The sequence below is a fragment of the Salvelinus alpinus genome, chromosome 25 (genome assembly GCF_045679555.1).
Source record: "Salvelinus alpinus chromosome 25, SLU_Salpinus.1, whole genome shotgun sequence".
Taxonomy (NCBI): Eukaryota; Metazoa; Chordata; class Actinopteri; order Salmoniformes; family Salmonidae; genus Salvelinus; species Salvelinus alpinus.
The window spans coordinates 12,099,661-12,119,615 of record NC_092110.1 but is presented as its reverse complement, the minus strand read 5'-3'; the positions used below and the strand labels follow the sequence as shown (position 1 = coordinate 12,119,615).

Below are 19,955 nucleotides of genomic sequence, written 5' to 3'. Positions count from 1 at the left end.
ATGGATTTAGAAGCTTCTGATAGGCTAATTGACATCATTTGAGTCAATTGGAGGTGTACCTGTGGATATATTTCACGGCCTACCTTCAAACTCAGTGCCTCTTTGCTTGACATCATGGGAAAATCAAAAGAAATCAGCCAAGACCTCACATTTTTCTGTAGACCTCCACAAGTCTGGTTCATCCTTGGGAGCAATTTCCAAATGCCTGAAGGTACCACGTTCATCTGTACAAACAATAGTATGCAAGTATAAACACCCCAGTACCACGCAGCCATCATACCGCTCAGGAAGGAGACGCGTTCTGTATATCAATCCCAGAACAGCAAAGGAACTTGTGAAGATGCTGGAGGAAACAGGTACAAAAGTATATCCACAGTAAAACGAGTCCTAAGGAAGGAGCCACTGCTCCAAAACCGCCATTAAAAAAAGCCAGACTACGGTTTGCAACTGCACATGGGGACAAAGATTGTACTTTTTGGAGAAATGTCCTCCAGTTCTATTTTTGTTTCATCAGACCAATTGACCATCGTTATGTTTGGAGGAAAAAGGGGGACGCTTGTAAGCCAAAGAACACCATCCCAACCGTGAAGCACGGGGGTGGCAGTATCATGTTGTGGGGGTGTTTTGCTGCAGGAGGGACTGGTGCACTTCACAAAATAGATGGCATCAGGAGGAAAGAAAATTATTTGGATATATTGAAGTAACATCTCAAGACATCAGTCAGGAAGTTAAAGCTTGGTCGCAAATGGGTCTTCCAAATGGACAATGACCCTAAGCATACTTGCAAAATGCCTTAAGGACAACAAAGTCAAAGTATTGGAGTGGCCATCACAAAGCCCTGACCTCAATCCTATAGAAAATTTGTGGGCAGAACTGAAAAAGCATGTGTGAGCAAGGAGGCCTACAAACCTGACTCAGTTACACCAGCTGTCAGGAGGAATGGCCAAAATTCACCCAACTTATTGTGGGAAGGTTGTGGAAGGCTACCCGAAACGTTTGAGCCAAGTTCAACAATTTAAAGGCAACGCTACCAAATACTAATTGAGTGTATGTAAACTTCTGACCCACAGGGAAAGTGATGAAAGAAATCACTATTATTGACATTTCACATTCTTAAAATAAAGTGGTGAGCCTAATTTTTACTAGGATTAAATGTCAGGAATTGTGAAAAACTGAGTTTAAATGTATTTGGCTAAGGTGTATGTAAACTTCCAACTTCAACTGTACATGTCAGAGCTAGATGTGTAACGGCACAGCTGATACAGTCCTTTTTAGGTCATGTAAGGGTTAGTTCTACATGAAGAGGACCAATATGGCATGCCAGTTGTAAATATGACTTGAGCAGAAATTCATTTATTCTATAATATTGTGATTATATCCTTATCCCCAATCATTTGATCTATGAAAATGTAAGAACTGTAAACACTTGAACATAATTTATTAGACTTTTACAATATTTCATATTCCCTCAAGGCTAACACTACTGTAATTTCTTGATCAAACTATGGACGGTCAAGAAATCACAGCTAAAAGGTAATGAACATCTTTCAGGTCAATTGACAGAAAATGTGAATGGATTAAGGGTGATACACTTCCTTTTTCACAATATCTTAATATATACACATGGCAAGTATGCAATTAGGAACTTATTTCAAAGTAAAATTAAAAAGCCTTTGACATTGGAAGAAAACACAGCCTTCCCAAGTCACAACTCCAAAAAAGGCAGTCTCACAGGCAGTTTACCATCAGCAGATTCACACAACTATGGAACTTCTTCAAAAAGACACTGCATTCAACACCAGAAATACACATAGCAACAGTGATGATCACTCAGTAGTTCCAGTTGTGTAAAATTCATGGTGGTATTGTAGTCACTAATCTATTTTTTTGTGTGTGTGACAGACTGTGGGGAAACAATTCTACTGTCGGCCTCTAAAAAAGGGAAAGACAGTCAAATGACTTAAGGTTACACTTCATGAAACAGTCCTTGAGCACACCCTAAGTCGCTCACTACCAGCACAACAGGAAGTGAAGTGCCACACAGGAAGCAGGCGGGGAGAGATGGCTCAGATGACATCATGTGGAGAAGGGGACTGGTCAGGAGGCTGTTCGCTGTCTGGTGGGGAGGGCCTTGGAGGAGGTCCAGGGGGAAAACTGTCTGGGTGGGGCCTCATGGGAGGATAGCCCATATGCAGCAGAGGTGGAAATCGCCCAAACATTCCCGGGGGAGGTGGTCCTCGCACTTCAGGGGAAAACAAGGGGGAAAGCTTTACGTTTAGTCAGTCTAACAGTATACATGCAGAGTCATTTAACCTGCAAGATGTACTGAATGTGGTATAAAATGATATTCCTCATCTCCCACCCATAGCTTGTTAATAGAACCAAATGATTACATAAAAACCTTCAGTTATAAATGCATTATAAGTACAAAGCACATAAGCCTTTAATATGTAAGGGATACAGAGAATAATACTTACTGCCTATGGGGGGTCCTGCTGGACCTCGTGGGGGGAAGAAGTCTGGGGGTCCGAAAGGGCCTGGGGGGGCTCTGCGTGCAAAGTAAGGGTCCATGGGGGGGAGGGGACCCATACCAGGAGGTCCTAAGGGAGGAGGCCCCATCCTCAGATCTCCAGGTGCTGACATGTGGGACTGAGGAAACATTTTAAATATAGATGTAGGATCTTAATTTGATCACCCCGTTACAGGAAAATGTTCAGGTAAAAAAATATATACTACTAATTTTAGTTAGTCAAGGTCTGAACTGTCAAATACAAGTGCAATTTCAAAATGTGGTAGAATGTGTAGAATTGCAGAAAATCTGTGAAACTGCTAATTTTTCTCTCCACCCCATGGCAAATAAGTAGAATTGCAGCAAAGCGCTGTTTTTCTCTCTGGGGGGGGGATTTCTTTCACCCAGGGCCGGCTCTGACTGAATGTGTGGGTTTGAATGTGGGTACGCAGACCCGTGAGCCACTGCGGCCATGATGACAAGCTCAGATTTTTTGTAATCCCACACCCCCGTCAAAGTTAACCATCCCTGTAGTAGAACATTTTATTATCCCCAATGGGAAATTGGTTTTGCAGCAAAATATGCACCTATGGACAGAGAGACAGTACATGAATGAGCCAATGTATTAATATAAGGGTTAGAATACTTACATCTCTTTCATTTTCACCAGGACCCATGCTGTTTTCCATAAATGACAAGTCTGCAAGAACACAAGAGAAAAAACACAGTAAGAACCTAGCTATATCCACTTCAATCTTTGGTGGGTTTATTTCATTCAATCCTTAAGAACTTGATGAAAAGAGGGTTCATTCATGCTCTTTAATGCTATCAGCTCAACTCTGTCAAAACAAGGGAGTTTCCACATTGGGCACAGTGTTCTGATTAATATGTATTGCTTGAAAAAGTAATACATTACATATTATGCATTACTTTGTGTTGAAAGTAACATGTTACAGTACTTTGAGTTACTTTCATGAATGAAATGTTTGACTGTCAGAGGGAGCAAGGCGAGCTGCGCACGCTCTACCAAAGATAGTAAGTAGCCTAACTCAAGTTTGATCACAAGTTTCTCCTTTCATCTGTGGCGCAGCTTTTGTAGACTATCATATGGGCTGCTTACACACACACACACTGCATTCGTTAAGTATTCAGACCCCTTGACTTTTTCCACATTGGTACCTTAGTCTTATTCTAAAACAGATTTTTTTTTATCCCCTTATCTACACACAATAACAAAGCAAAAACAGGTTTTTAGAATTGCTTGTCAAAAATAAATAACTTGTGGAAATGTGATATTTCAGTATTTGTCAGACCCTTTACTCAGTACTTTGTTGAGGCACCTTCGGCAGCAATTACAGCCTCCAGTCTTCTTGGGTATGATGCTACAAGCTTGGCAAACCTATATTTGGAGTTTCTCCCCTTCTCTGCAGATCCTCTCAAGCTCTGTCAAGTTGGATGGGGAGTGTCGCTGCACAGCTATTTTCAGGTCTCTCCAGAGATGTTTGATCGGGTTCAAGTCTGGGCTCTGGCTCAAGGACGTTTAGAGACTTGTACCGAAGCCACTCCTGCATTGTCTTGGCTGTGTGCGTAGGGTCGTTGTCCTCTCTAAGCAAGGCCCTTCTCCCTCGATTGCGCAGTTTAGCCGGGCGACCAGTTCTAGGAAGAGTCTTGGTGGTTCCAAACTTATTCCATTTAAGAATGATGGAGGCCACTGTGTTCTTGGGGACCTTCAATGCTGCAGACATTTTTTGGTACCCTTCCCCAGATCTGTGACTCGACACAACCGTCTTTGAGCGCTCTTCCTTGGACCTCATGGCTTAGTTTTTGCTCTGACATGCACTGTCAACTGTGGGACCTTATATAGACAGGTCTGTGGCGTTCCAAATCATGTCCAATCAATTTAATTTACCCCAGGTGGACTCCAATCAAGTTGTAGAAACATCAAGGATGATCAGTGTAAACAGGATGCACCTGAGCTCAATTTTGAGTCTCAGTTCTGTTATTGTTTTTAAATTAACAAACATTTGTAAAAAATTGCCATTATGGGGTATTGTGTGTAGATTGTTGAGGAAAATGTTTTATTTAATACATTTTACAATAATGCTGTAATGTAAAATTTGGAAAAACGGGTCTAAATACTTTCCAAATGCACTGTAAGAAAATCTGTACAGATATCTGGCCATCTTTTCATTCAAAATATCTCTCGAGCCGCCAGTTCTGGTTATAGATCGCACATACACTGACCCTAGAGCTGTATAGAGGGCACACTTGCCACTAGATGGGAAAGCCCTTTACGGGCTTTTACTATCAAAGAAGCGATCAATGGCTCGCTCAAGAACCAAATGAGGAAACAAGTCGAGATCGGATCATGGAAACGCGTGCAGTAGGGATATGAATCTGAAAGTAACGCCCACGTTAGTTGACGAAGTATGTTATAATATCACCCAATTTAAAAAATGTACTCCGTTACTCATAAAAGTAATCTGATTACATAATGAGTTACCCAACACTGGGCAAAATATCCTGCTCATTCTCTAGCTAACATTATATTATTCTTCAGAGGTATACTAATCATCTACACTCCTACAATTCAGTGTGCTGCTGACAAAGGAGCTTGGTCTGAATCACGTCAGCATTAAAAAGATCCTGTCCTGAAATGTATTTCATCACTTCAGTTACATACTCCAAGCACTAAACATCATTTTGAAGTTTATTTGACAGAGTGGCTATGGTGCAGAGATACAGTATCAATCACTTTTTTTAAACTAATTATACGGCGCTGTAATACAGAGAGAAAAGGTCAAAAAGGAGGATTCTCACCAGATTGATCTCCAGGGTGGGGCCCAAAGTTGTGGGGCTCAGCAGGACCGGGGCCCCTGGGTGGGGGGGGGCCCATAGGCCCGAGGGGAAAGGCTCCGGGCAGGGGTCTCCTGTAGGGAAGGCCTGGGTCTGGATACATATACCCTTTATGAGCAGTGAGAGAGAGAGAGCACCGTTTCAGCAGCCTTATTCAGACCAGCTGCACTGAGGATGGGGATCAGAACAGAAATGTCCAAATCAAAACAACCAGTGTGCTGTCCAAAGGGGACTGGAGCCAAAAGCAGAAGCCTCTTTGCAGGTCACAAAAAAACAAAAACAAGCATAAAATCATGATGCATTTACGTAGTACACAACAAAACAGTGACAGTAGTAGAATGGGTATGATGGAATTGTCGTTGACTAATCAAAATACAGTGATGCCACATGCTAAATCGCTCCCCCATGATAACGGAAGTAAATGGTTAAAAGGTTCCTAGTTCCAGGGCCTCCTGACTGGCGCAGTGGTCTAAGACGCTGCATCGCAGTGCTAGCTGTGCCACTAGAGATCCTGGTTCGAGTCGACACAAACCAGGCTCCTCAATACATTAGTGAGGTTGGGCGATTAGGTCTGGCTCGCAGTTGGCGTTCCAATTCATCCCAAAGGTGTTCGATGGGGTTGAGGTCAGGGCTCTGTGCAGGCCTGTCAAGTTCTTCCACACCAATCTGGACAAACCATTTCTGTAAGGATCTCGCTTTGTGCACAGGCGCATTGTCAGGAAAGGGCCTTCCCCAAACTGTTGCCACAAAGTTGGAAGCACAGAATCGTCTAGAATGTCATTGTAGCGTTAAGATTTCCCTTCACTTGAACTAAGGGGCCTAGCCCTGAAACCTCAGACCATTATTCCTCCTCCACCAAACTTTACAGTTGGCACTACGCAGTCGGGCAGGTAGCATTGTAAAAAAAATATATATATATATATATATGAGGCGCCCGACAAATAGTTCTTGTGCTGAAGTTGCTTCCAGAGGCTGTTTGGAAAATAGGTAGAGTGTTGCAACAAAGGACAGACAGTTTTTACGCACTACAGCACTTGGTGGTCCCGTTTTGTGAGCTTGTGTGTCCTACCACTTCGCGGCTGACCTGTTGTTGCTCCTAGACGTTTCCACTTCACAATAACAGCACTTACAGTTGAGCGGGGCAGCTCTAGCAGGGCAGAAATTTGACAAACTGACTTGTTGGAAAGGTGGCCACATTGAAAGTCATTGAGCTCTTCAGTAAGGCTAAGGCTGTGTGCTCAATTTTATACACCTGTCAGCAAAGTGTGTGGCTGAAGTAGCTGAATCCACTAATTTGAAGGGGTGTCCACATACTTTTGTATATATAGAGTAGTCATACACTCACTGCTCACGACTAGGTCTGCACCTCACAGACTGACAACAGTGATTTGAACCAATAAAGAGAATCTCAAACCTCTCACAGGGCCGGCTGACCACAACAGTAACTAACTGAGGGGAATTGTTTAGCTGTGAAATAATCTGACAGTCAATTAACAAATATAACTCACTCTCACCCTATAACTAATTATATTTCTCTACAACCCAAAAGAAAGTCTGGACATTTGTTTATAGCAAAAGATGGTAAAACATACTGATGTAAATAAATAACGAACACACACCCTTTAGGGCTGATACTGAATGCAAATTAGTATTTTTCCACACACAATATAGTAGACTAGAAGATTAGAATATCTTCTGTCTGTAGTGATTAGAGGGGCTGCTGAGATCATAAGGGGGGGGGGGGGGGGGGGGGATAGCGGGTGGTCATCACTGTACCTGGAGGGGGTATAGGTGGGCCCCTGCGATCCCTCTCCCAGGTGGGAGATATCGAGCCACTGTCAGAGTGAGGACCACCACTCCGATCGGAGTCCACCCCACCGGTGGGATCTACTAGGCCTCGGGATACTGCTTATGAGAGAGAGAGTTGTGGGAGTGGTAGGTGAGCAAGAAAGAGAGAGACAGCATAATGTCAATGAGTTCATGAAGCAAGGATGACAAGACCAGAACAATACGTCATGTGCAAAGACAATGCTCCCTCTGTAGGTGATACAGCTGCACATCATTCCCTATTTTGCTGGTGCATGCTCACCACCAAGGCAATTTAGACTATAAAGATAAGCATCTCTGTAACATATGTATCAACCTTCTAGCAAATTAAGATTCAGCATGTATTTGTATCAGGTGATTAAGAACAGACTTCAGCATTGCCTTACTCAATAACTCAATTGATAGGAGATTAAATAATAATCAAAACTTAATTAAATCTATTTATCCTGCTTTCTTAATGGCATTTTCACCATGTCATGGCACATCAGTAGGTACTAAATAGAAAACGTAAATAGAATCCTAATTATAAACTCATGACATGCCAACGATTAGAACATGATACTCTGCAATGCTTCTAGGACACACGTCTCAAGCCATGTACATTTGGCTGCGGTGCAGTGCCACATGTTGCACTGAAGAGGGGGTTTGAACTGGAGAAGTCACCTCTGCCTCCTGGTCCCATGGGAGGGAAGTTTGGAGAGAGGTGTGGCTGGCCATCCATCAGGGTGGGCGGAGACAGGAAGGCTCTGTTCTCGGCGGCAGGGTGACCCAGGGGGGAGGGGCCATACGGTGACCTTTCACCTGCAGGACAGGGAGACAGAAAGTTCAAATAGCAGAATAATGACCTATTCAACACCTAGTCCCATATTGCTTTCACCTATGCAATCGTCTCCATGTAGGGAGTAGGAGCGAGTTGGGATTCAGAGGAGTATATGATTATAGTTAGGGTGATAGGAGGGTTATTGTAGACTCACCTCTGAACGGAGGTCTGCCCATATTGTCCAGAGCATAGGGGTCTTTCTCCACCAGATCTAGCTTGAACTGAGTATCAGTCAACCTGCATGGAGACACCACAGCTGGAGAATACTTTCCACACGGCAGGGAAATACTATTTTGTAGCAACACGTCTGGTGAAACTGACTGTATTCTTTAGTACTTACTTTTGCCTGAGGTGTGCATTCTCTCTTTTAATGTAAGCCAGGTCACGGTCAGCAGCTCGTGCTGCTAGCTACAATGCAGACAACAGAGATTACAGATGAGTCGCCAAGCTGAGGAAATCCCATTTAAGCTCCGATTCCACATGTGTCTTTCTGCTGCTCATCAATAAAAATGTATGTGGGTCTTGGGGGTGTGGCTTGATGTGGGTGTCTCATGTTTGTAGATCGTACCATGGCAGTTACTGTTGTTTGTCTCTCTTGAGACACCGTGGCAACAACATAGCCACTATCACTTCCTCAAAATAGTCAGAATTGATCTAAGGTCTTAGCTAGATGTAAAATTGTGTGACTAAGGTGTTGGGTGCAGTATTTCTCAAGTTAAAAAAAGACATGTATGTGGGTGTGTTATGTTCGTATATATTGTACCCTGGCAAGTTACTGTTGTTTGTCCCTCTTGAGACACCGTGGCAACAACATAGCCACTATCACTTTCTAAAAATTGTCAGAATTGATCTAAGGAGGTCACAATTTTACATCTAGCTAAGGTGTTTGGTGCAGTATTTCTCAAGTAAAAAATAAATACATTTAAAAAAACTAGTCAGTGCACTGCAAAGTGTATGAGTACTGAGTCAGCTGCTGCTGGCTGTACTCAGGACTGATTTCGGGGAACATGTCTACAACATCATCAGCAAGCTGTCAAACTATCTTAAATAAATCAAAAGCTTCACGCTGTTTATCAGTGCCAAAACATCACTAGCTAGCTAAGTTCCATGTAGTAGTAGCTAGCAGGCACATTGAGCAGGCAGGCCACGTTAGCTAAATCAGCTTATCAAGTCACTGGCGAGTGGCGACGTGTGCGCTTCGGTGCCGTTTAAAAAACAATCTATTACCAGAGTTTGCATCTGTCTTGCAGTGTTTGGGCAAGTTTGTCTCACTGCCTGGAGGTTCTGCGATTGGATAGAGCGCAATCAGAGCAGATTTTTGCCGTTACCGTCTCGTGTTAGTGGGCATGGTTGCAATCCAAACCCAGCCCTTATGTAAATTGTGATGACCTCAGTTACACAAATCTCAGTTTAGGACTATACTGACCTTATGACCAAAATTATCCTACTTACACTTTAGTCAATTTTGGCAATGGAATAAACATTTCTAATATCGATGCCACATAGGCTGTTTTCAACCAGAAATGCATTCAGTTGCTCTTTAACATGACTATGAGCTGAGGTGTGCGCCATAGTGTGTTACTACTATGTACTTACCCAGTTATTGTGTGCCTTCTTTTCCTGGGAGGTTATCTGAAAAATGGAGGGAGAATGACATTTGTTATTGGCCATACATCAGATAATTGCATGTGGTTTATGTTTTCCCCCCTCTTCTCGTCTCTTATGACAGACTGTCAGATCTCCCACCTGGATCTTGTAGGCCTGGTTGGTCTTCTCCAGCTCATCCTCCAGGTCTTGTGCTCTTTGCCTTTGTGTGGAAACAAAACAGCACCTTGATGCAAGCACTCGCAATACAAACCGCCCTGCGAAAATTTTGGACATGTGCAACTCTATGTTCCACAAAATTAATTGGATGTATTCGATTGACAGCAAGTGTACTGAAAGTATACCTTTAAATTTCAGGCCTGTATGAAAACACCGTAAACAAGAGATTTGCAGGGTAGGTTTGGAGACAGGTGATATCTGGAGTCAGGGATGGTTTGTTTGTGTGTGTGTATGTCCAGTAGCCGACCTGTAGCTGCTGAGCTCCTCCACGGCCAGGCTGATACTCCTGTCAGCCTTGGTCAGCTTCTCCTCCTTCTGCAGACGCTCCCTCTCCTCCACCGTCAGCATCCTGACACCAGGGAGAACACCCATTATATGCATACCACAGAGTGGAACAGCCATGATCAGACAAACATTACCAGGCCATGTGTGGTCCAGTGCATCTCAGTTGGTAGAGCATGGCGCTTGCAATGCCACAGATAGTGGGTTCGATTCCCATTGGGGACACCCTTACATAAAAAAGGTATGCACACATGACTAAGTTGCTTTGCAAAAGTGTCTGCTAAATTACATATATTATTATATTACCAGGCATGCAGCAGTTCAATAGTCCCACTTATTGAATATAGTTATTATGAAGTGTAACCAAACTTTCATAAATCAGCCATTATAAATGCTTATAAATCCTTCATAAATGTTTTTTGTTTGTTATGATCAGCCTGTATAAAATGACAAAGTTCATGGATGAAGCTGTGCATTTGGGTCAGCCTTAGAGTGGCTCCTGTATAGTACCTGTGTAGTTTGAGCTCATTCTCCTGGTACATCTCTGTCATGATCTGCAGTTTCTGTTGTAGTTTCTGCACCTGGCCCGTGTACTTCTCACTCTCGGTCTGCAGAGAGTCCTTCTCATTCTTAAGTTTCTTAATCCCCTCTGCAACCCAAGTTTCAACCTGGTGTTAAAAACTAGACATGGTTTTTCATTAAATGTCAGAGGTTTACAGCAGTTTAGGCTGGTTTCCCGGACACTGACGCATGTCCTTTTTAGTCCAGGAGGACACGGCTTAATATGCATCTGGGAAACCAACCCTTTGGGTCTGTTGTATCATGAAAACAGCAACTGAAGCTCATTTCAATATAACCTACAGACATTTTATGTACATTATAAAATTTACTTTGTTATATTCTTGTTTTGTTCTCCGCAGTGAAAAGTTACTACTGAACAGCATAATACTCTGCTTACCTTGGAGATCCTCCATGGCCTTGACTTCATCTGCTAGCTTGGCAAACACCCTGTCCTTGTCTTCATCCACTGACTTCAAGTCTGCATTCATCTAAAAATAAAAAATAAACAAGTCTCATTTCCCATCTATTGCTGACAAGAGTTTTGTTTGTAAAACTGAATTTTATTTAAGTGAAGACATACCTTGGCTGCATGAATTAGTTTCTGTATTCTTTGTCGTTGATGGTTATCTGTGTATAAAAAAAACAAAAGTTAAATCTGGGAAGACAGATATCCCACTTCCTCAATATCCTGACACAAATGTTTTTTGTTTTTTTTAAAAAATCCAATCGATGATCTTGCATAATAATACGAAGAGATGGTGAGCGAAAGCCAGTTGATCATACCTACTGGCGGTTATAGTCTTATCTACCGTAACCTCACCTGGCCCCTCTCCATTTTCCGCCCCTCGTGTCCCATTTCTCTCCTCTCCGTTGGCTCCGTCCTCCAGCACTGAGTCCCAGTCCTTTATCTTCAACAGGCAGTCTGTCAGGGACTAATGGAGAGAGTGAGAGCGAGAGAGAGCGTGAGAAGGCTTTACCATTTAAATAACTATAGTTTTTCCCCCAAGGAAACGTATTTTGTTGAGTGATACATACAACAAAACACAGTATATACCATTTACAATAATTAACACGCAATAGAGGATTACCATTATGACCATAGCCACTTAGGGTGTCAACTAACTAATTGTTAGTTGACACTAGGGCTGTGGCGGTCACAAAATGTCATCAGCCGGTGATTGGCAAGCAAATAAACTGTCGGTCTCACGGTAATTGACCGTTAATATAAGAACATTAAGCATCTCCTGGCTTCCACACATTTTTTAAATTTATTAAACCTTTATTTAACTAGGCAAGTCAGTTGAGAACAAATTCTTATTTACAATGACGGCCTAGGAACAGTGGGTTAACTGCCTTGCTCAGGGGCAGAACGACAGATTTTTACCTTGTCAGCTCGGGGATTCGATCTAGCAACCTTTCGGTTATAGTCCAACGCTCTAACCACTAGGCTACCTGCCGCCTATAAGCCATTTTAAAAAGTCTAATAAATCCATGTAATATAGCCTACACCTTCACAATAAATCCATTATTTTAGACAGGTCTAAAGATGCATGATATGAAGAAAATGTAGTGTATTTCAGAAGAACAGAATACTCAGATGTCCTTATGTTAGGTCCTGATGTGGCTGTGCCAAATGGCTGTGGGCTACACTAGTTAATTTAGCAGACAAGATTTGCTTAGAATTCCCTGGCATTATTTTATATTATAGTACGAAGACTACAAATGAACAAAGCTGAACAAATATAAATATTTCCTCCAAAACGATTTGAGTGAGTGCACACGTGGCTATTCTGTGTTGCGCGGTTAACAAAGAAATAGGTACTCCTATATGCTTCATTTAGAGTTATTATATATATATATCTTTTTTTTAAATAAATTTTACCCCCTTTTCTCCCCAATTTTCGTGGTATCCAATCGCTAGTAATTACTATCTTGTCTCATCGCTACAAATCCCGTACGGGCTCGGGAGAGACGAAGGTCGAAAGCCATGCGTCCTCCGAAGCACAACCCACCTCCAACCCGGAAGCCAGCCGCACCAATGTGTCGGAGGAAACACCGTGCACCTGGCCCCCTCGGTTAGCGCGCACTGCGCCCGGCCCGCCACAGGAGTCGCTGGAGCACGATGAGACAAAGATATCCCTTCCTGGCCAAACCCTCCCTAACCCGGACGACGCTAGGCCAATTGTGCGTCGCCCCACGGACCTCCCGGTCGCGGCCGGTCGAGACCTATGCAATAAAATGCTAATTAATTACTTCAAAATCATACAATGTGATTTTCTGGATTTTTGTTTTAGATTCCGTCTCTCACAGTTGAAGTGTACCTATGATCAAAATGACAGACGTCTACATGCTTTGTAAGTAGGAAAACCTGCAAAATCGGCAGTGTATCAAATACTTGTTCCCCCCACTGTATATGCCAGTTAGGGTCTACACCGCTTGTAAAGCTGATCAATGTGCTTAATTTTAAGAAGTTATTTGGCCACTTTAGTTGTGATACAAACCATATTAAAACATATAGACCTATGGGCTAGGCTACATGAGGTGTGCGACTATGATTCGAACACGTCGCAAAAAAAAGGCATATTTTCTTATGATGGGCATCATTCACAAATGATATATAATTCACAAATGATAGGCTAATATTGTCACCCATCAGACTATTCTTTGATTTAATCTTGTCTTTACATATACTAAATAATATATGTGTGACATTTGTCTTGATTTCGAATGGACCATTATCATGCACCTGCAAACAGAGGATGCTTTTCCCCGTGGTTTATTTTCATGCCAGCCAGGTAGGCTATACTCCTGTTGTAAATATAAGCAATGTGCTTAACATTAGGAAAGTTTAGAAATAAATATAGTATTCCTAGCCTATAGAAAACTGATAGGATCCTCTTTTTATTAGCGGCCATCACTCGGTTTTATTCCTGCAATTGCATAGCCTATAGAAATGTTGCGCAACATGAGCTCCTATGAAGTGTTTACATTGATATTAGAGGGACAACAGAACTGAGTACCAGGCAGTTAGCAAGTTTGGTAGGCTACTAATGACCAGCAGCAGCCCTTGGAGAAGCTTAATTACCGTGACTAAACAGTCATCAGGAATTTGACTGCCTTCATGACTGCCGGTGTGGCAGTAATACGGTCACCGCAACAGTCCTAGTTGACACCCTCAGTAATCTTCAAAGTGTGTGGTGATTGGTTTTTCCCAGTACAAGAAGAATATGCAAATGTTTGTTATAGGCACACATTTAGCTGCATGTGGTTTTTGCCAGTGCAGTAATATGAATGCAAACCTTGATGCTCTCGTCTTTGGTGGCAGCATCCTGCACCATTCCAGTGTAGGAGCTCTCACACATCCTCATCTCCTCCTCCAGTTCACTCATCCGCTCCCCCCAGTCCTCTGCTTCCTGGACCAGCTGTGGGGAGAGGGGGAGAGGGTGAGGACCACACCAGAATATAGGACAATTTCTGCTTTCTCTTCAGCACAACCCATGCAGGTTCTTTGTATAAACGGCAACCAAGCCTGATATGGAACTGGAGTATAAAACACTATAAGTGACAGAGCCATACATTCAGATATCAGTGGCTCTGATTCGTGGGTACTGTATACAGTGAGGGAAAAAAGTATTTGATCCCCTGCTGATTTTGTACGTTTGCCCACTGACAAAGAAATGATCAGTCTATAATTTTAATGGTAGGTTTATTTGAACAGTGAGAGACAGAATAACAAAAAAATCCAGAAAAACGCATGTCAAAAATGTTATAAATTGATTTGCATTTTAATGAGGGAAATAAGTGTTTGACCCCTCTGCAAAACATGACTTAGTACTTGGTGGCAAAACCTTTGTTGGCAATCAGAGGTCAGACGTTTCTTGTAGTTGGCCACCAGGTTTGCACACATCTCAGGAGGGATTTTGTCCCACTCCTCTTTGCAGATCTTCTCCAAGTCATTAAGGTTGAGGCTGACGTTTGGCAACTCGAACCTTCAGCTCCCTCCACAGATTTTCTATGGGATAAAGGTCTGGAGACTGGCTAGGCCACTCCAGGACCTTAATGTGCTTCTTCTTGAGCCACTCCTTTGTTGCCTTGGCCGTGTGTTTTGGGTCATTGTCATGCTGGAATACCCATCCACGACCCATTTTTAATGCCCTGGCTGAGGGAAGGAGGTTCTCACCCAAGATTTGACGGTACATGGCCCTGTCCATCGTCCCTTTGATGCGGTGAAGTTGTCCTGTCCCCTTAGCAGAAAAACACTCCCAAAGCATAATGTTTCGACCTCCATGTTTGCCGGTGGGGATGGTATTCTTGGGGTCATAGGCAGCATTCCTCCTCCTCCAAACACGGCGAGTTGAGTTGATGCCAAAGAACTCCATTTTGGTCTCATCTGACCACAACACTGTCACCCAGTTGTCCTCTGAACCATTCAGATGTTCATTGGCAAACTTCAGACGGGCATGTATATGTGCTTTCTTGAGCAGGGGGACCTTGCAGGCGCTGCAGGATTTCAGTCCTCCACGACGTAGTGTGTTACCAATTGTTTTCTTGGTGACTATGGTCCCAGCTGCCTTGAGATCATTGACAAGATCCTCCCGTGTAGTTCTGGGCTGATTCCTCACCGTTCTCATGATCATTGCAACTCCACAAGGTGAGATCTTGCATGGAGCCCCAGGCCGAGAAGATTGACAGTTCTTTTGTGTTTCTTACATTTGCGAATAATCGCACCAACTGTTGTCACCTTCTCACCAAGCTGCTTGGCGATGGTCTTGTAGCCCATTCCAGCCTCGTGTAGGTCTACGATCTTGTCCCTGACATCCTTGGAGAGGTCTTTGGTCTTGGCCATGGTGGAGAGTTTGGAATCTGATTGATTGCTTCTGTGGACAAGTGTCTTTTATATAGGTAACAAACTGAGATTAGGAGCACTCCCTTTAAGAGTGTGCTCCTAATCTCAGCTCGTTACCTGTATAAAAGACACCTGGGAGCCAGAAATCTTTCTGATTGAGAGGGGGTCAAATACTTATTTCCCTCATTAAAATGTAAATCAATTTATAACATTTTTGACATGCGTTTTTCTGGATTTTTTTGTTGTTATTCTGTCTCTCACTGTTCAAATAAACCTACCATTACAATTATAGACTGATCATTTCTTTGTCAGTGGGCAAACGTACAAAATCAGCAGGGGATCACATACTTTTCCCCCCCTCGCTGTAGCTGTAAATTGACATCTTATATGTCAGGTTACATACCTGTGCATTGTTCTCCTGGAGCAAGGCCTTCTCTTCTTTTGCTGCCTCCAGATTATTCTGATTCCTCTCACTGTTCATGTCATATATTTTCAGGGTTGTCTGTGCCTGAAAAGAGCAAAATGTGTTAAATCTATCCTGGCTCTAAGTGTGTGGATATTATTAACATGCCGAACAGGAAGGAATTACAATTAACGTGTTGTTCATGATATATAACACTGTAATGCGGACATGTGTCAGTGTCATACTTTACCTGCTCTGTCTGGGACTTGAGGTCCCTGGTTTCTTCTTCTACAGTTTTCAAGGTTTCCTGCATATCTGCAATCTGTAAAATCACACAAATCACCACATCTCAAAAATAAAAGAACTGTGAAATATGAGAGCAGAGTGAAACTGAAAAAATAAAAGATGTCAACGCATGAACATCAAAACACAGGAAAAGGTGAAAAATGTCCAGTCCGAAGTCAAACTCACCGTCTTCTCCTGCTGCAACCTCCTCGCTCTCTGGATATGTAGGTCCTCCTTTAACTTTTCTATATCATCTCCAAGCTGTGTATTTGACTGTTTCAGTCTCTGGAACATCACCTGAGTAGGAGACCATTATTGGTTTACTCGGACTTGAAATATGAGAATGTTTATTCAGTATTGAGAACAATTATACTGTGTAATTTCTGTGTCTTACCTCCAGATTCTCCCTCTCTGCGGCTTTAGCCAAAACGCCACTATTCCGCAGGGCAGATTCCAGTTTTTCATACTAAAAAATGTACATAAATAAACATAAACAAACAGTAGCAAAGGCATTCATAACACACAGGTCTATACAAAACATGTAATTTCCGAGGGCATTGCATTGAATAGTGTGCGAATCCAGTGAGTCAGAAACACACACACACTGCATTCTTTGACATAGGACTCACTTTTTGTTGAACCTCACTCAAAGTCTTAAGTACTTTGCACTTTTCATCTAATAGTTGAGCCACCTTCAGGCCCATCCGCCTCTCTTTGCCAGAATATAGTCTGCTCTTTATCTGGAAACAAGAACAATTGTGTGAGCTTGGTCACGCCCCGATCAAAAGAAAGAATGCTGTTGTTCATCTCTATACTTGCATGCTGGTATAAATATCAGACAGTCAACTTACACATTGGTAGAACCTACAGGTGAACAATAGGAGGGTGCCCAACCCCAGCAACGCAGTGACGATGACAGCTTCCCATGGTAGTCCATACAGGTCAGGACCTGGCCTTATGTCATCAGGAAGGGATGACACAACCTGGGTAGAAAATCAGATAAATTGTTTACAATCAAAAGACTTGCTATAGTATTTTTATTCAGGTTTCAGGCCCTGGATTGCAAGTACGTAACAGTCAAAATGCAAACGTCCAACTTAATCTAAACACAGACACACAGCTAGTTGTTGTGAGTGATTGAAAAGTAAAGTGATTGTCATTGCAACAAGGAGCCACAACAAGCTCGCATTTAACCCCATTGTCTACTCCAATCTCGTCACCAAGCTTAAGACTCTGGGTCTGAACACTTCCCTCTGCAACTGGATCCTGGACTTCCTGACAGGCCAACCCCAGGTGGTGAGGGTAGGCAACATTACCTCCGCCACGCTGACCCTCAACACAGGGTTGTGTGCTTAGTCCACTCCTGTACTCGCTCCAACACAATCATCAAGTTTGCTGACAACACAACGGTGGTAGGCCGGATCACCGGCAACGATGAGTCACCCTACAGGGAGGCGATCAGTGACCTGGCAGTGTGGCACCAGAACAACAACCTATCCCTCAACGTCAGTAAGACCAAGGAGACGATCGTGGACTACAGGAAACAGGAGGAGTGAGCATGCCCCCATCCACATCGACACAGTGGAGCAGTTCGAGAGCTTCAAGTTCCTTGGTGTACAAATCACAAAATACTTAATTTGGTCCAAACACACACGCACAGTCATGAAGAAGCTGCGATAGCATAGGCCCTCAAAGTTCTACAGCTGTACCATTGAGAGCATTTTGACTGGCTGCATCACTGCCTGGTATGGCAATAGCACCGCCCTCGATCGCATGGCACACAGAGGGTGGTGCGGACAGCCCAGTACTTCACTGGGGCAGAGCTCCCTGCCATCCAGGACATTTATATCAGGCATGGTGGTAGGAAGGCCCGGAAAATCGTTGAGGACTCCAACCTCCCAAGCCATAGACTATTCACTCTGCTTCTGCACAGCAAGTGATACCGGTGCATCAAGTCTGGCACCAACAGCCTCTTGAACAGGTTCTATCCCCAAGCAATAAGACTGATAAATAGCTACTACTCTATCTTATATCCTGATGCCTAGACACCTTACCCATATACATATCTACCATCACTCCAGTAGCTCTGCACATTGTAAATACGGTATTGTAAATGACCCTGTATATAGAATGCTTACTTACTTATTGTGTTGGTCATATTTCTTGGGTGTTTATTTGTATATATATTTTTTGTATTACATTGTTATTGAATTGTTGGGTTTTGAGTTTGCAATAACTGTATTTCACTGTACTTGTGTATGTGACATAAAAACTTCAAACTAACTAGGCAGCTATCTAGCTACTTAGGGTGTTTTAACACTTGGTCCATTTCAGTCAATTTTTGTGAACTCAGTGCGGTTGGCTTATTTTTTTGTTTTTAGATCGGTTTGCATGAATTCTGCAGTCCGGTTCACTTTTTTTATGGGAATGTGAACAGAAAGCTTCCCAGGTTCGCTTGTCAGTATTCCCGCACCACACACACTATTTTTGAATTTCCGCGCATCCTTGACAATCGTTAATCAATATCTAAAAACAGCACACTTTTCCCCCGCGAATCTGCACATCATCTTATCTCTTTTGTTGCACCAATGTGAGGGTTTATGGTAGGGGGCCAGGTGTTGCAGTAGTCTAGTGTGTGGTGCAGGAATAATTACAAGCGAACCTGGGAAGTTTTGTGTTCACATTACCCTAAAAAGGGAACCGTACCTCTGAATTCAAGCGAACTGAAATCAGACCACCTCTCGAGAGGGTATCGGTTCGCTTCGGGGGCTCTTCTGAGGGGTCTGAGTTCCTTTGGCGTGTTCACACTGCAGAAAATAAATAATTAAGCGAACCGCACTGAGTTCGCAAAAATTGACTGAAAGGGACAAAGTCAAGTGTGAACACACTTACATTAGGATACAACAGATAGCTAACGTTAGTTAGCTGGCTAAATTAACTAACATGTCATTAGTTTACGTTATCTTACCAGGAAACAGTGTTCTCGTGGACAACAAGACAAGACACTAGCTAGCTAGTTAACTAAACAATGTAGATAAGCCATATTTGACAGTCCTACACAATGAATCATTGAATTCACAGAAATTACAAAGTTGGGTAACGTTAGCTAGCTACACCATTTGATGTTTTTAGCATTGACTAGTCCAAGTTAGCTATCTAGCATGGTAACCTGATTTGACACTCACATCTCTCACTTTCTCCACGGCTAGAGTGTAATAGGTCCTTGCTGTCATTTTAAAATCAGCCAATTGGGTAGCAACTGCCTCACCACTTGTTTGATCTTCCATTTGTCGAATATTTCATTGAAATATTATTTCCATGATTATATTAACATTGAAAAAACGAATACCCAGCTGTCATCCTGAAGTATCGTTGGCAACATGAAACTAGAGAGTTAGGACACGTATGACGCTCAAACGTGCGCAGGTTGATGCTATTTTATGCACCCAGAACTCGCTAAAACGACTCACTTTCGTTTATATTGTCCTAAAACGAATATTGGTTGATTTGTATAATTCTAATCCTACACAATAATGTGTTTTATTTGACTTTTCACTCAAAAGGAGTATTGGTAAATGTTACAACGCCCCCACTTCCTGCCTTAATGTTGAGTTGGTATATTCTCAACGTCACCAATTGTAGAACTATCCATGCTATCTTGCATCTTTGGGACGCCCCTACCCCATGACGTTGCCATTTAAAATGGTTAAAGTTAGAGTTAGGTTAGAGTAGAGGTTAAGGT

General features: G+C 42.7%; 1 protein-coding gene and 1 long non-coding RNA gene across 4 annotated transcripts; one reads left to right on the top strand and one right to left on the bottom strand.

Moving 5' to 3' along the window:
• Nucleotides 1-1,421: 1,421 nt before the first annotated feature.
• On the bottom strand, nt 1,422-19,724 carry LOC139553361 (melanoma inhibitory activity protein 2-like). 3 transcript variants are annotated; one of them, XM_071365613.1, is made up of 23 exons: nt 19,399-19,724; nt 17,065-17,196; nt 16,843-16,953; nt 16,608-16,679; nt 16,400-16,510; nt 16,179-16,250; nt 15,929-16,033; nt 13,979-14,101; nt 11,500-11,611; nt 11,260-11,306; nt 11,077-11,167; nt 10,629-10,767; nt 10,084-10,185; nt 9,759-9,819; nt 9,609-9,644; nt 8,353-8,420; nt 8,167-8,249; nt 7,856-7,993; nt 7,142-7,273; nt 5,330-5,473; nt 3,160-3,209; nt 2,478-2,649; nt 1,422-2,242 (listed from the first exon to the last, which is right to left on the bottom strand). In XM_071365613.1, exons 1-23 carry the CDS (start codon nt 19,498-19,500, stop codon nt 2,067-2,069), a joined length of 2,379 nt encoding a protein of 792 aa, XP_071221714.1. In that variant the 5' UTR covers nt 19,501-19,724; the 3' UTR covers nt 1,422-2,066. The 3 variants fall into 3 exon arrangements, with proteins under 3 accessions (XP_071221714.1, XP_071221715.1, XP_071221716.1); XM_071365614.1 differs by having other exon boundaries at nt 7,142-7,270; nt 19,399-19,722; XM_071365615.1 differs by having other exon boundaries at nt 19,482-19,721.
• Nucleotides 3,177-11,205, top strand: LOC139553364 (uncharacterized). Its single transcript, XR_011670638.1, has 2 exons — nt 3,177-3,236; nt 11,039-11,205. It is a non-coding gene; the product is annotated as an uncharacterized lncRNA (long non-coding RNA).
• Nucleotides 19,725-19,955: the final 231 nt, after the last annotated feature.